Source organism: Cololabis saira, chromosome 22 (assembly GCF_033807715.1).
Source record: "Cololabis saira isolate AMF1-May2022 chromosome 22, fColSai1.1, whole genome shotgun sequence".
In the NCBI taxonomy this organism is placed as follows: domain Eukaryota; kingdom Metazoa; phylum Chordata; class Actinopteri; order Beloniformes; family Belonidae; genus Cololabis; species Cololabis saira.
Window position 1 is genome coordinate 31849087 of NC_084608.1, and position 17336 is coordinate 31866422.

At 38.5% G+C, this 17336-nt stretch overlaps 1 protein-coding gene across 1 annotated transcript in view; it reads left to right on the forward strand.

The window, feature by feature from the left end:
• The window catches only part of gpr158a (G protein-coupled receptor 158a), a 144946-nt gene that overhangs the window by 110538 nt on the left and 17072 nt on the right, over nt 1–17336 (forward strand). Inside the window, exons 6-7 of the mRNA XM_061713771.1 lie at nt 6839–6948; nt 15332–15570. Of these exons, the coding sequence (XP_061569755.1) occupies nt 6839–6948; nt 15332–15570 (349 nt within the window). The remainder of the gene's footprint in view (nt 1–6838; nt 6949–15331; nt 15571–17336) is intronic.

The following is a 17336-nucleotide window of genomic DNA, read 5'->3' on the forward strand; positions in this document are numbered from 1 at the left end:
CTTTCTTTCTTTCTTTCTTTCTTTCTTTCTTTCTGGCTCATTTCTTTCTTTCTTTCTTTCTTTCTTTCTTTCTTTCTTTCTTTCTATCTTTCTGGCTCCTTTCTTTCTTTCTTTCTATCTTTCTGGCTCCTTTCTTTCTTTCTTTCTTTCTTTCTTTCTGGCTCATTTCTTTCTTTCTTTCTTTCTTTCTGGCTCATTTCTTTCTTTCTTTCTTTCTTTCTGGCTCATTTCTTTATTTCTATTTTTCTGGCTCCTTTCTTTCTTTCTTTCTGGCTCATTTCTTTCTTTCTTTCTGGCTCATTTCTTTCTTTCTTTCTGGCTCATTCCTTCCTTCCTTCCTTCCTTCCTTCCTTCCTTCCTTCCTTCCTTCCTTCCTTCCTTCACGTACATAACGCAGAACCATAAATTCGACTTTACACAAAAACATCATCAACGGGAATTTATTGTTTTTACCACGAGATGACAAATTCTTTCGGTGGGGATTTTTTTTGACGGTTTATCGTGAACGGTAAAATATCGCCCATTCCTAGTCCTTGCTACCGAAAAGAAGAACAGGGAAGAACGTTGCCGAAATTTTAAACAGATCAAGGAATTCCAGATGCAGGAGGGTTAAAGAAAGAGCTGCACTCGGCTCTCGCTCTGCCAAAGAGGGGCGGCTTTACAATTCTGTTGATTGTCTCCTTGATATCGATGTCCATTAAATAAAAGGTACACAGAGCCCAGATCATCTCGGGTGCACTCCTGCATGCATGCACGCACACACGGTCGTGAATAACACCTGATCCCTTCGCTTTCCCACAGCACTGAATCCCAGATTCCCAGCACTTAGCATCGATTATTAATGGAAGGCTTCAGAAGCAAAAGAGGGCAGAAACCGATCCTGCTCTTTATGTACGCTGCCGTAAGAGGAGCCCGTCTGAGGATCAGGGCCACACCGTTCCCATAAATGCCTCAGATGGAAACTGCAGCATCAGAATTGCTTTTGTAATGAATTTCTGCGCAGCATCACGAGATCTCGGGGTCACGGTGACATTTGAGGACAATTTTGCCTCTAAATATGAGTCATAATGGTCAGTGAACTGGTGATGGGGATATACCGTATTCTCTTGTACCAGATGAATAGATAAAGAGAGCCGAGGGATATGAGATGATGTTTTGCGTCAGAGCGAGAGCTGGATTTCATCACATGCAGCAGGTAATGAAACCGTGTTAGACACATCATTACAGGAGCTTTTCATGACGTCGCCTGTGCCCCCGATGTAAGATGTAACTGTAACACACAGATGTTCACGTCCATCAATGAGTCATGAGCTCCGCATGAATGTTCAGAGTCTTTCTTCCTCGTGTTACTGGGGTTTTTTTAAGCAAAATGCTGACATTTTTACTATAATATGAATTATTATGAAACAACTGGCCTCTGGACAATTTAAGGGCCCCGGGTCGGCAACCCGCGCCTCTAGAGCCGCATGCGGCTCTTTAGCGCCGCCCTAGTGGCTCCTTGGAGCTTTTTCAAAAATGTTTGACCTTTTTTTTCCTTTTTTTCTTCTTTTTTTCTCTATTTTTTTCCTTTTTTCCTCTTTTTTCTCCTTTTTTCCTTTTTTTCCCTCTTTTTTTCTTCCTTTTTCCTTTCCTTTTTAATCTCGACATTTCGACTTTTTTCTCAACATTTCGACTTTTTTCTTGAAATTGTACTTCAACATTAATCTCGACATTTCATCTTTTTTCTCGAAATTTTGACTTTTTTCTCAACGTTTTGACTTTTTTTCTCGACATTTTGACTTTTTTCCCAACATTTTGACTTTTTTCCCAACATTTTGACTTTTTTCTCGAGATTGTACTTCAACATTAATCTCGACATTTGGACTTTTTCCCCAACATTTCGAGCTTTTCTCAACATTTCGACTTTTTTCTCGAAAATTTGACTTTTTTCTCAACATTTCAACTTTTTTCTCAACATTTCGCCTTTCGCCACTTGCCTTCATTCTAAGGCTTATACCTGTACAAGAATTTTCATTTTTTTGCGGCTCCAGACATATTTGTTTATTGTGTTTTTGGTCCAATATGGCTCTTTCAACATTTTGGGTTGCCGACCCGTGGTCTAGACTAATCTATGAGTTGATCAGCGATCAGATCACTTGTGATCAGGCCACTGAGGATGGATGTTATTGTTGCAACTAGCTACCAATTCGTTTGAACTTTTGTGGTCACGTTGACCCATGTTATAGTTGTTTTTTGGTTAGTTTTAGTCATCATTTATTTAGTTTTATTCTGTAAAGCACTTTGAGCTGCACTTCTATGTGACAGATGCCTCATAAATAAATGTTTACTGAACTCTTTGCAGTAATTTCAGAGCCCAATTGAAGTCATTATATGTCTGCTTGCTTTGTGTCATTTTATTTTATTTTATTTTATTTACTCTATTGAATATATTTTAAATCGGTTAATATCCATGCATCTTTTTTGTCCCATTTTGTGTTTATGTTTTTTTCCTTTTTTTCTGCGGATATAGTCTTGGATGGGACTGGGGCCAAGGAGGCAAAGCAGACAGGAGTGTGGGCTGTAGCTAAACGTGCAAAACAAGAACCTATACTTTGTGTCTTAACTTTGCTGAATTTGTTGGTGAATGTGACCCTGAAATTACTAAATATAAAGCTCTTCCCTGCAGTCGGGTCCAGCTGAAATAAGCAATAAGTGAGATCACACCATTGAAAGAAAATCTCAAACTGTTAAATGTGATGAGAACTTTGTCTAAGCAACTGAGATGGTTTTAGAGCCCGAGCCTCGAGGGAGGATCGTTGCCGATCGCACCTCCGTCGCATCACAAACACCAGCCTTAAACCTGCGTGGGGATGGAGATCCAGCTGCCGTCTGCGGTTAATCTAAAAAGGAGTCACGAGCTGTGTTTTCCCCCCGGTACATTTTTACTCATCTTCCCGTGCCCTCTTCTGTCCCCGTGGACGTGGACGTGCGTCAGCAAGTTGCTCAGCGCCTTCCTGGTCTGCTATCTTTCTATCGGCTCTTGTGCCTCTGCTCTTCATCACGGAAAAAACAAACCAACAACACGAGAGCACTCGCTGTCACCCACTGGTTTTTAGTTCTGTACCTAAAGACAGTACTCGAGTTGTAAAAAGAAATCAGGGGGGATGGTGGATTTTATCTTACGGGGACAGATAATTTGTGCTGATTACAAATAATATAATATATTACAAATAATAGCAGTGACCAAAACACGTGCAGAAATACTGCAGGAATGACATAGCAGCAGTTAAATGCAGCCTTCTGTAAGCTTTAAATATCCACTGGGCTTACATCAAATACATCAAAACACAACAATAGAAACAGTTTTCTGAACTTATCAATATGCCCCTGTCTACGGTGGCCGAGACCCGCCATTGCTGAAAATAAAAGTAACGCTGCAAACAGAAACAAACGCCGCTGCAAATAAAATAAAGGCTTTGCAAATAAAATAAACGCTGCAAACAAAAAGAAACGCTGCAAATAAAATAAAAAAAACGACGCAAATAAAAAAGCCACAACGGAAGTGAATTACCAGGGACTATTTTTGCTGATGCACCGGTGTTGCACATTAAAAATTACAACGTTGAACACTAACCTTTTCACGTATTTTCTCGTTCGTTGTTCTTCTTATTCCTCGCTCTTCTTATTTCTTCCTTTTCACTTACGTCCTCTTCGTCTTCTTCTCCTCTTGCGTAAAAAACACCGGTGCATCAGCAAAAATAGTCCCCGGTAATTCACTTCCGTTGTGTTTTTTTTTAATTTGCAGCAGCGTTTCTTTTTATTTGCAGCGTTTCTTTAATTTTCCGCAATGGCGGGTCTCAGCCCACTGCACCTGTCCTTCACAGGATAAGTAAAATGGATCACTGCAAAAATTCTAAATCTTAACAAGAATATTTGTCTTATTATAGTTAAAATGTCTCATTTTAGTAAAAAAATCTCATTTCACTTAAAACAAGACTCATCACTGGAAAAAACAACAATTTTCTCCTGTTTCAAGTAGATTTTCACTTAAAATAAGTAGAAAAATCTGCCAGTGGAACAAGATTTTATTGCTTGTAATGAGAAGATAAATCTTGTCCCATTGGCAGATTTTTCCTACTTATTTCAAGTGGAAATTTACTTGAAACAGGTGAAAATGGTTGTTTTTGAGTCTTGTCTTATTTTTTTTGACTAAAAATTTGACATTTTAACTAGAAATAAGACAAATATTCTTGTGAAAATTTACTTGAAACAGGTGAAAATTAGGATGGAAAGGGGGATGGCAGTTTTACAGGGGGGATGATTTTGACCGTTTTTATTTCATCCCCCCTCAACTCCAGTACTGCCTAAAGCCCACTGGTTGCAGTCTTGATCCAACATGCAGCTACGGAGGGAAACGCCTGCTCTGCACGTGCGATTAACATCTCATTAAGCTGAGTCAACTGTTTGAGTCCGAAGTTTCTGTCCTGTTGGCCGGCAGACGGAGACGGGAGCTACGGCTCCTCCCTCGGGTCCTCGGCACCCCTTAACTGACTCAAAACTTAGCAAGCCTTCATATCCACATGCCTGCGTCTTCGCCGCAGCCTGAGGGAACGTATTAATGCCTCAGCTAATCCGATTAACATTAACAGTCCCGCAGGGGAAATCCTCGCACATCTGCAACGGACAGATAATCATGTTCCCTCAGATGTTTGTTTCTTTCCCCCCTTGTTTTTTCCTATGTTTGTTCTGTTTTTGGAAGATCATCAGTGCTTTTTCGGCAGCGCGGACGGGAAGCGTTTCAGTGTGTTTCTGGGTCTTTGCAGCAGACATGGGCGGCTGCCCTCCCGCGGGCCTCGGGGCCAAAGCTTTACATGGTATCACACTCGGATGTTTTGTCTGAGTAATGCCAACGATGCCGCTAAAATGCCACTGCCCCTTCGCTGTCATCTTTTCTCAACCGTTGTTATTGACGCAGTTCATGAATTTTCTCTTTGATGTATAATTTCTCACCAAAATGTCTGCACAAAATTGGTTCTGCAGTGATTTATGGTCATAAGGAGTATTAATTTTTATTTTTTTCTTAAAGACTGGAGGAAAAATGAATAGAATTCATGTTCAAGTAATAAAAATCTGCATCTTTCTTGTTTAATTTCATCCTTTGAGGGTTACATTTGAGACGTCCCACTGAACATGTGGTTGTTTTCTATGTATAATTGCTTTATTATGCACTGACCTCATATTAAAGGTTTGTTTCCATGTTTACATGAAAGGAAATCAAAGCTCTGGCTGGACCTTGGTAACATGTTTAAGGCAGAAGGCAGAGGTTTTGGTAGATTAGAGTTTTCATAAGCTGTAAACCATGATCAGCAATATTAAAATAATAAAAGGCTTGCAATATTTCAGTTGATTTGTACAGAAGAGTATTAAGGCCAGGCAGGAGAAAAATAAAAATATTTTAGATGAGGAAGATTTTTTTTTAATTATGCACTTCAAGAAAAAAGTCGAAATGTCGAGAAAAAAGTTGAAATGTCGAGAAAAAAGTTGAAATGTTGAGAAAAAAGTCGAAATGTTGAGAAAAAAGTTGAAATTTCGTGAATAAAGTCAAAATGTTGAGAAAAAAGTCGAAATGTCTAGAATATTGTTGAAGTATAATTTCGAGAAAAAAGTTGAAATGTCGAAAAAAAAGTCGAAATGTTGAGAAAAAAGGCGAAATTTTGTCTTTTTTTCTCGAAATTGTATTTCAACAATCTAGACATTTCGTCTTTATTCCCGAAGTGCACAATAAAAAAAAAAAAATCTTCCACTCTCAATTTTTTTTTCTCTTGCCTGGCCCTAATACTCTTCCGTAAATTTGTAATGAATCCAGAATGTATGACATTTTTGCATTACAGAAAATAAAGGACTTTATCACAATATTCAAATTTTCTGAGACAGTCCTGTATAAGAGAAAGATGAACAAAAAATGCACTGAAGATGTTAATTCACACTTTCAAGCATTTCTAATTTCCTTGTTATCACCTTTTTTTTTCTGCTTTCACACCTGCTTCCGGCTGAAATGTGACGCCACTGTCGTGCTTTAAAAAATCCAAGATTCAGAAACTCTAAAAGGAAACAATCCTTCATGCAGAATGCTTTTCATGGCATCTCATAGGCAGCTGTGGCGCTAAACATTCACCACTGTGGGGGAAAGCGCGCAGAAAACGCCTCGACAGGAAGCACGGCTGAGCGCATGCCGAGCTTTCCCAACACGGCTCATAATCCGAGAAGCTTTTAAAGTCTTGCATGGGAGCGGATGCACGGCGGCTGAGAGAGAAACCCCATCTTCTGATAAAGATCATGTGAAAAAGTTAAAAGCTCTCGAGGTTGCTGTCAAACTTTTTATTCCCTTTGGTCAAGGATACGCATTGATGCTTAATTTTACAGAATTATAGATTCCCTTTGATGGTTAAGAGATGGTACAGAGAGAGGCAAAAGTTTATGCAATCCTAAAACTTTATAAATAGGTTACATGGGAAAATATACAATCAACAAACTTATGAAAGAGCATGCTAATGAGCGGTAGTGTCGCACAGTGAACCGAACCCCACAAACCCTCTGGTGCCCCCCTGTACGCGCTACAGGAGAACGGTTTGCATAAACCAACATTTAAATAAGATTACTCCAATGTTTATAAAGCCGTCCACTGAGATCTCAATAAGCCTGCAACTTCTCATGACTCTGAATTTAATTTCCCACCCAGGGATGGAGGGAATTATCATTTAGATGCAGAACACTGGCAGTCGGGTGGCTCCCTTGTTTGTTTGCCTCTTGTGTCTTTTCACAACGTCTGTTATTTAATTCTTCTTCTCTCCTTCTGCAGGTTGGGATCCTGTATTTCCAGCCCAGCGTTTTCCGCTGTATCCTGCTGCGTTGGGTTCGATTGCTGGGCTTCGCCACCGTTTATGGGACGCTAACTCTTAAGCTGTACAGGTACGGCGCCCCCACACATCTTCACAGAAATCTGCACTAAGAAATGCCCGTTGGGTTAAACCTGGGGTCGGCAACCCAAAATGTTGAAAGAGCCATATTGGACCAAAAACACAAAAAACAAATATGTCTGGAGCCGCAAAAATGAAAAGCCTTAGAATGAAGACAACACATGCTTCATGTATCTATATTAGTTATAACTGGGGGAAGAAAATTTTAAATATTTTTTTTTTTCATTATGCACTCTGAGAAAAAAGTCGAAATGTTGAGAAAAAAGTCCAAATTTCGAGAAAAAAATTGAAATGTTGAGAAAAAAGTTGAAATGTCGAGATTAAAAAGGAAATGAAAAAGGAAGAAAAAAAGAAAAAAAGAGGAAAAAAAGGAAAAAAAAGAGAAAAAAATGAAAGAAAAAAGAAGAAAAAAACGGAAAAAAGAGCCATATTGGACCAAAAACACAAAAAAAAAAACAAATATGTCTGGAGCTGCAAAAAATGAAAAGTCAAAATGTTGAGAAAAAAGTCAAAATGTCGAGAAAAAAGTCAAAATTTCGAGAAAAAAGACGAAATGTCGAGATTAATGTTGAAGTACAATTTCAAGAAAAAAGTCGAAATGTCGAGAAAAAAGTCGAAATGTCGAGATTAAAAAGGAAAGGAAAAAGGAAGAAAAAAAGAGAAAAAACTGAAAAATAAGAAAAAAAGAAAAAAGAAGAAAAAAAGAGGAAAAATGGAAAAAAAATTAGAAAAAAAGGAAAAAAAAGGTCAAACATTTTTGAAAAAGCTCCAGGAGCCACTAGGGCGGCGCTAAACAGCCACGGGTTGCCGACCCCTGGGTTAAACTGACTTTGGACTTCTGATTGCAATTATGCTGCGTCTTACATCTTAATTACTTGTAGAAAGTAGAAAGAGCCCCATGAGCCAAGACGGCTTGTCTCTCAGCTGCTTCATCACCCGACTACGCCGCCTTACGTTTTAAGATTCACTCCTTCATTAAGTGGAAGAGATTATTGCTAAGCTAAAATCATTAAGAAAAACAAAGGATACTTTGGCCCTAAGTCACCTTCATATATTGCAAAGGACCGAATGATAATTGGCAGGAATGAAGGTGAGATGGAGGTGTGAATGCAGAGGAAGAGAGGGGACTGGTTGAGGATGCAATAAAGCTGAGCTAGTGGCGTTATCTGGCATTGAATAGCTCTTGTGACGCAAAGGAACAACGTATGACAAAAAAAGTCAAATTTTCTGCACTTTACAGCAAATGCTCGGGAGCTAAAAAGTTAATTTCCATTCGTACGAGTCTGGGGCGGCTTTACAGGCCTCAGTCTCCGACGGGCCTTTCCATTATCAGCAATGGCACCACAATGAGAAATTCCAGGAGCCTCTCTGAGACTGGAACATGTACCTGCCGTGATTTAGGTACTCTGTCCCAAAGAAACGTCTGGGTGGGGGATGTGTGGAGCGTATGCTGAAGGCAGGAGATGGAAATGATGTGGGGAGTGGTAGCCTGGTGGTTACAGAGGGCTGGGGTCTGGAGGACCCAGGTAACCCTTACTGCTCCCCGGACGCCGTGCAAATGGCAGACCACTGCTCCTAGTTTGACTAGAGATGGGTTAAATGCAGAGAATAAATGTCCCCATTATGGGGTTACTAAGGGAAATTGTTATTTTATTTATGTTGTTCAGCTGTCTAAGTGCACTATTCAATGTCCTGTGAGTGCAAACAGTAAACAGAAATGCAGCCATCGTCACTGCTCCCTCGTTGTTGCTGTTGTCATTCTGGTACGGTTCCAGTGTGTTTTCTTCTCCCTTCCCTTCTTCTTCACCATTTTCTATCCATCCATCGTCCGCCGCTTAGCCGTTCCCGGGTCGCGGGGGCAGCAGTCTCAACAGAGATGCCCAGACTTCCCTCACCCCAGACACTTCCTCCAGCTCCTCCGAGGGGAGTCCGAGGCGTTCCCAGGCCAGCAGAGAGACATAGTCTCTCCAGCGTGTCCTGGGTCTTCCCCGGGGTCTCCTCCCGGTGGGACATGCCTGGAACTCCTCCCTAGGGAGGTGGGACATGCCTGGAACACCTCCCTAGGGAGGATCCAGGAGGATCCGGTACAGATGCCCAAGCCACCTCAGCTGACTCCTCTCAATGTGAAGGAGCAGCGGCTCGACTCCGAGCTCCTCCCGGGTGACCGAACTCCTCACCCTATCTCTAAGGGAGCGTCCAGCCACCCTGCGGAGGAAACTCATCTCGGCCGCTTGTATCCGCGATCTTGTCCTTTCGGTCACTACCCAAAGTTCATGACCATAGGTGAGGGTAGGTGCGTAGATTGACCGGTAAATCGAGAGCTTCGCCTTTCGACTCAGCTCCTTCTTCACCACGACGGTCCGGTACATCAACATAACTGCGGACGCTGCACCGAACCGTCTGTCAATCTCACGCTCCATCGTTCCCTCACTCGTGAACAAGATCCCGAGATACTTGAACTCCTCCACCTGAGGCAGGACTTCTCCACCCACAGAAGGCACGCCACCCTTTCCCAGTGGAGAACCATGGCCTCGGTTTTGGAGGAACACTGGACCAACTCTACACTCTCCGCAGGGTGCTCGAGGGTTCATGGGAATTTGCCCAGACAGTCTACATGTGTTTTGTGGATCTGGAGAAGGCATTTAACCGTGTCCCTCGTGCCAGGGCGTGAAAATCTGTTATTCAGTGACCTGTTCAGATTAGCGGGGTGTAGTGACATCCCAACCCAGATCTGGCCTCCTCATCTTTAGCCCCACAAAATCTGGCATCATGCTGCTTTTCCTTGGAAGTGGATGCCGCAAAGCTGTAAACACTGATTTCAAATTTGGAGTGGATGAGCGACCCCCTACAGCCGGGTGCCATCAACGGGGGTGTAAAAACATGATTAGAAGGGGGATTTTGTTCTGGATATCAGTTTTTGGCCCTCTGAATATTGTGTCAGCCTGTGAAAAAGTTCACCTAAACCTGAAACTGAGCATCTGTGGACCTTTTTAATCAGGAGAATCTGAAAGAGTCAAGTTACTGATTAAGAGTTAAATCTTACAGGTCCACGTTAACGTATTGTGCTGATCAATTTTTGATGGCAAAGCTCATTAATGTGAGCGTGCTGGACGTTGCATCAATGTACGTGAAGGGCAGAGCCTCAGAATAGCACTGACTGGTCATGATTTGAGGGCTGAATGCCTTTTACACAAGTTTTACGATCATACAACAATCCCTGCAAAGTATAATGTGTATAAACAAAGATTGAAAGCTAATTAACTGGTTAAAAAGGTCCTGGGACTTTCTGTATTTCCATTAACGCGATCCATAGGGATATTTATGAGGTTTCGTTACATGACTTCTGTGACCTTAGATGTCTCCGTATTTATGGTTTAAGGTTATGACCACATCAGTATCCAACGCAAATGTAACAACAACACAAATCCTCTAGCTGCTAGACGTTAAACAAGATCTGGTACTGGTCTGGTATTTTGTCGGAGGTGGGTAGAGTAGCCAAAAACTGTATTCAAGTAAAAGTACTGTTACTTCAGAATAATATGACTCAAGTAGAAGTAAAAAGTAGTCATCCAAATAATTAGTAGTACTTGAAAAAAACTACTCAGGTACTGAGTAACTGTTGAGTAACGTCTGATTTATTTTTTTAACACAACCATTCAAACAGACAAAAGTATAAAATAATCATCTTCAGGTAAATTAAATCAATAAAATAATAAAATAAATTAAAATGAATAAAAAATAAAAAATAGCTTAAATTGAAATAATCTTAAAGTAAATTCAAGTACTTTAATAAATAATAAAATAACAGAATAAAAAAATTAATTAAGCACAAGTAGCACAAAATGTCAATGTCTTTTCTTTTTTAACCAGGCAGAACTAGAACAAACATGAACTCATATAAACTCTGTGTGTGTTTGAGTCTGTGTAAATGTGACAAAACATGCAAAAACAAACATTTTTCCCAAAGAATCACTCAGTGATGTCATGAGATTGACGCGTACGTGGATAAAAGGGATAAAAGAAAAGTAACAGCTCAACGTAGCCTAATGTAGCGGAGTAAGAGGAACAGTTTCTTCTTCACAAATCTACTCAAGTAAAAGTAAAAAGTATAGTGATTCAAAACTACTCCTAAAAGTACAGAATTTCCCAAAACTTACTCAAGTAAATGTAACAGAGTAAATGTAACTCGTTACTACCCAACTCTGTATTTTGTTTAGTGGCCACAACTAAAGTAACAGATGGGATTCAAGAGTGATGACATGATTGCACATGTTTCTGCAAGGAACTTAAAAACTGGTATTTTTTTAATAGTTGTCTCCCTTTATAGACGATGAGAACTCAAACCCATGAGAAACTTGACAGTTTTACATGATTTACATGAGTTTTGCACTGATAATATGATTTATGATGGAGACGTACCAAAGAAAACCAGACAGAAATTAAGATTCAGATTCAGGCAGGAGAAACTGACGTGGGTTTTGTTATTTTAAACTTTTCCCGACTGTTTGTTCGGTCAGTTTTTAAAACAAAGTGTTGATCCTTCCACCAATGCGATGAAACGAGTTTTCGCTTTCAGGCAACAACACACTTGTCTTTGTAGTCTGTAGGAACTGATTGCTAATTCTGACTTTCTGTCGCATGCATTCTTGTATTTATATCTGTTCCCTGAGCTGCCATGTTTGGTAATTGTGATTTGCTTCAGTGTAAAAGGTCTTAAAAGGCTCAAAGTCGAGCTTTTTGTCCTTGTGTTTGGTGCGCTGCATTAGGTCTGGGCGATATGGACCAAAAGTCATATCTCAATATTTTCTATCTGAATGGCGATACTCGATATATATCGATATTTTTTCTGTGCCATAATTGGTGTTTCCCCCAAAGCATTATAGCATAGCATCTCTGTTAGCTTAATTTTTTTCTGAGGCAAAACCTTAAAAAAACAGTCAGTTTTAATACAAAGCCTCGTGTCAAATGTCACACAGGTACATTTATTAACAGAGGTCTGCACAATATCAAAATGTATAAAACAAATGAAATAAAAATAAACTGCCTGCATATATAGAATAAAAATGCTTCTTGAATAAAATAAAACAAATATCCCTTTCCTGCATAACAATTAAATTAAAATACACTGTGCAATTAATACAATGTAGACAGTAACAGGCAGACTTTTCCACTGAGGTTGACAGTTGTGCAAATAACAAAACATTTGTGCAAATCTCAAATAAAACATTCAAGTCAATTTGTCACAAAATAAGCTATATCAAAATCATAAAATGTTTTTTTTTTTTTTTTTTCTCTCGATATATACGATATTGTCTCGTACCATATTGCGTTTGAAAATATATCGATATATATTAAAATCTCGATATATCGCCCAGCCCTACGCTGCATGTATACATTGTGTCGTGCTTCGTGTAATTAAAAATACCTGGAACGATTTTGGGTCGGCTGCAAGAGCAAGAGCAAACACGTAACATCTATTTCGTTCTTACAACTTTTCCAGGCGTCACCTAGTTGACCTTTAAGTGAAATTAAACTAGTGCGCTAGATGTTTTTTTTCTTCGCAGAAGAATCTTGGAAATACAGACTGTAATAGGTTCATATGAGCTTGTGAGCCTGAAACTCCCCACCAGTCAGCCAGACCTGAAGGAGCCTTTTGAATTAAAGCAGAAACGTCTTCAAGGACCAAGAAATGAAGTCCAGTTGCTTCATTTTCTCCTTTATTCAGTCAAGGGCACCATAACTTAAACAACCATTTCACTTACCAATAGGCCTGTGTTGAAAAAAATCGATTCTCCGATTTTAAATCGATTCTCATATTAATTCCTAAAAATCGATTCATATGTCTAAAGATCGATTTATTTTTTTTATTTATTTTTTTTATTTTATTTTTTTTCATCACTACATTACAACTTTTGGTACTTTTTTGTTTATGCCCAAAAAAGGAATATTTTGTTGGACACGAGAATAACTGGTGCCATGTTTTTGCCTTTAAATATGTTTAAAGGTATGAAAACATTAAAGTGTTTATAAATGCATAAATTGTCTATATTTCTTTGCTTTATATACTGTCTTGGGGATACATTTGCATAAATGTTAAAAACCAAATTCTCATAAATGGGGAAAAAATAAAGCCGATTTCATCCGTCTCTGTTTCCTCCCTGGATGTGTTTGGTAATTCTGACCCACAAGATGTTTCTGAAAGCAGTTCTATCAGCATTCTGGGAGCTGATTGGTCCTTACAGCATCATTAGCTGCCAATACTTGCTGTTGAATCTCAATATAATACTAGTATTAATATGTTGCAGAACTAGACATTCATATAATTCATGCAACAGCTGAAAAAACAGTTTTATTAACAGTAACCCAAATCAATATCGGATCGAATCGGATCGTGATAATCGATTCTGAATCTTAAGAATCGGAATCGAATCGATTCTTGATATTTGAATCGATCCCCAGCCCTACTTCCCAACACGTTTTTTTCTGTTTCCTGTTCTTTGTGTGATGTAACTTTTATCTTGTGCATGATTGTAATGTATTTTTTTAAGCGCGGGTATAAGATTGGGACCTGATCCCAGCAGGTAGCCAGAGTAGAGAGATATCACTGACTAATGGAGTGGAGGTTCTTGCTGATGATCTGAGGCAGGAGTAGCATTTCAGCTCCGTGTAAGAGGAGCCACAGCCTCAGGTAGGTGGTTTAATGTCAGACCTTGGCATTCAAAAGGACGAGCTTACCTCCCACTGAGGACTCAGCATTTTTACGTAATTTCAATGTGAATAAGGTCAGAGGAGAAAAAGCCAGATACCGGTTCTGTTTTCAAAGCCAGGGTCGATGGATTAAAGGGTGTTAAAAATTGAGCCTTTCCGCAGGGTTGAAGTGAAAGTTCTGGGAAAATGTGGAAAATCGAGACAATCAGGTGTGTTTAAAAGGTAAAAAAAAACTATGGACTAAAAAATGTATCACGATAATTTCTGGCATTTATCCCGATAACGATAAAAATGATGATAAAAAAAATACCAATTCAACTCCATCTTTGTAACTATAAATCTATCACCACATTCAGTCTTTGGAGCCAAAACACTGTTCTTTCTTTCTTTCTTTCTTTCTTTCTTTCTTTCTTTCTTTCTTTCTTTCTTTCTTTCTTTCTTTCTTTCTTTCTTTCTTTCTTTCTTTCTTTCTTTCTTTCTTTCTTTCTTTCTTTCTTTCTTTCTTTCTTTCTTTCTTTCTTTCTTTCTTCTTCTTCTTTCTGGCTCATTTCTTTCTTTCTTTCTTTCTTTCTTTCAGGCTCATTTCTTTCTTTCTTTCTTTCTTTCTTTCTGGCTCATTTCTTTCTTTCTTTTTCTTTCTTTCTTTCTTTCTTTCTTTCAGGCTCATTTCTTTCTTTCTTTCTTTCTTTCTTTCTTTCAGACTCATTTCTTTCTTTCTTTCTTTCTTTCTTTCTTTCTTTCTTTCTTTCTTTCTTTCAGACTCATTTCTTTCTTTCTTTCTTTCTTTCTTTCTTTCTTTCTTTCAGGCTCATTTCTTTCTTTCCTTCTTTCTTTCTTTCTTTCTTTCTTTCCTTCTTTCTTTCTTTCTTTCTTTCTTTCTTTCTTTCTTTCTTTCTTTCTTTCTTTCTGTCTTTCTTTCTTTCTGGCTCATTTCTTTCTTTCTTTCTTTCTGGCTCATTTCTTTCTTTCTTTCTTTCTTTCTTTCTTTCTTTCTTTCTTTCTCTCTGGCTCATTTCTTTCTTTCTTTCTTTCTTTCTTTCTTTCTTTCTTTCTTTCTCTCTGGCTCATTTCTTTCTTTCTGGCTCATTTCTTTCTTTCTTTCTTTCTTTCTTTCTTTCAGGCTCATTTCTTTCTTTCTTTCTTTCTTTCTTTCTTTCTTTCTGGCTCATTTCTTTCTTTCTTTTTCTTTCTTTCTTTCTTTCTTTCTTTCTTTCAGGCTCATTTCTTTCTTTCTTTCTTTCTTTCTTTGTTTCTGGCTCATTTCTTTCTTTCTTTCTTTCTGGCTCATTTCTTTCTTTCTTTCTTTCAGGCTCATTTCTTTCTTTCTTTCTTTCTTTCTTTCTTTCTTTCTTTCTTTCTTTCTTTCTTTCTTTCTTTCTTTCTTTCTTTCTTTCTTTCTTTCTTTCTTTCTTTCTTTCTTTCTTTCTTTCTTTCTTTCTTTCTTTCTTTCTTTCTTTCAGGCTCATTTCTTTCTTTCTTTCTTTCTGGTTCATATCCTTCCTTCCTTCCTTCCTTCCTTCCTTCCTTCCTTCCTTCCTTCCTTCCTTCCTTCCTTCCTTCCTTCCTTCACGTACGTTGTGCATGGATTTAACGCAGAACCATATATCATCCATCCCTACTGTGAGTGAGTTCCTGTGTCTCCTGAGTGAGTTCCTGTGTCTCCTCAGGGTGCTGAAGGTGTTCCTGTCCCGTACGGCCCAGAGGATTCCCTACATGACCAGCTGGCGGGTGCTGCGTCTGCTGGGCGTCATCCTGCTCATCGTGTGCTGGTTCCTGGTGGCGTGGACGTCTGCCGTCTGTCAGAACCCCGACAGGAAGTCGGCTCTCATCGACGTGGGCTTCACGCCCGACGGCCTGCAGTTCAGCATGTGCCTCCTGGATCGCTGGGACTACATGATGGCTGTCGGTGAGCCCCACATCTGCACTTTTACATCTGCAGGGAGCTGCCCATCGATTTAAAAACACCTCGCTCTTACTACTGTGAGAAAACAAGGGGTATTTGATGGATTCCTGGCATAAAATCAAGAAGTAATTTGTTAGGCGTCATAGCACCGGGAGTGGAGGGAGAGTTAGGGGATGAGGGACGAGTGAGTGATGAGGTGAAGGTGGATCGGTTTGACAGTTTGGCAGCGCTCATGTTTGCCAGGAGAGGAGATTAATCCTCCAAACTGGTGAAACTTTTTTGGACGCTTTCCTGCACGGAGGAGAAATGAGAAATTAAAAATGCTCGGAGGGGAGCAGCATCTCGCGCAGGGGCGTCAATTGGGTATGGCAAGTTACATTTATGGAATTACTCTGTGTCTCTTTGTATTGATTATTCTATTACTTAATACATATAGAATAACTACAAATGCAAATCAGAACAACATGATCCATTTCACTAGTTATTATACACTGCAAAAACTCAAAATCTTAACAAGAATATTTGTCTTATTTCTAGTTAAAATGTCTAATTTTTAGTAAAAAAAAATAAGACAAGACTCAAAAACAACCATTTTCACCTGTTTCAAGTAGATTTTCACTTAAAATAAGTAGAAAAATCTGCCAGTGGAACAAGATTGTTTTGCTTGTAATGAGAAGATAAATCTTGTCCCACTGCAGATTTTTCTACTTATTTCAAGAGAAAATGTACTTGAAACAGGTGAAAATTGTCAAATAACAAGTTATTTTTCTGGTAATGAGTCTTGTTTTAAGTGTAATGAGATTACCAGAAAAATAACTTATTTGACAATTTTCACCTGTTTCAAGTAAATTTCCACTTGAAATAAGTAGAAAAATCTGCCAGTGGGACAATATTTATCTTCTCATTACAAGCAAAAATCTTGTTCCACTGGCAGATTTTTCTACTTATTTTAAGCTAAAATCTACTTGAAACAGGTGAAAATTGTTGTTTTTTCCAGTGATGAGTCTTGTTTTAAGTGTAATGAGATTTTTTTTTACTAAAAATGAGACATTTTAACTAGAAATAAGACAAATATTCCTGGTAAGATTTTGAGTTTTGAGTTTTTTTCACTTAAAATAAGTAGAAAAATCTGCCAATGGAAAATTTTTTTGCTTGTAATGAGAAGATAAATCTTGTCCCACTGGCAGATTTTTCTACTTATTTCAAGTGAAGATTTTTACTTGAAACAGGTGAAAATGGTCAAATAACAAGTTATTTTTCTGGTAATGACTCTTGTTTTAAGTGTAATGAGATTTTTTGACTAAAAATGAGACATTTTAACTAGAAATAAGACAAATATTCCTGGTAAGATTTTGAGTTTTTGCAGTGAGCGAGACTGCATTTGAAAAAGTTTCAATTTTCTTGACCACACAGAAAATCTCATTACATTTAAGACAAGACTCAAAAACAACAATTTACCTGTTTCAAGTAGATTTTCACTTAAAATAAGTAGAAAAATCTGCCAGTGGAACAAGATTTTTTTGCTTGTAATGAGAAGATAAATCTTGTCCCACTGGCAGATTTTTCTACTTATTTAAAGTGAAAATTTACTTGAAACAGGTGAAAATGGTCAAATAACAAGTTATTTTTCTGGTAATGAGTCTTGTTTTAAGTGTAATGAGATTACCAGAAAAATAACTTTTTTGACCATTTTCACCTGTTTCAAGTAAATTCCCACTTGAAATAAGTAGAAAAATCTGCCAGTGGGAGAAGATTTATCTTCTCATTAC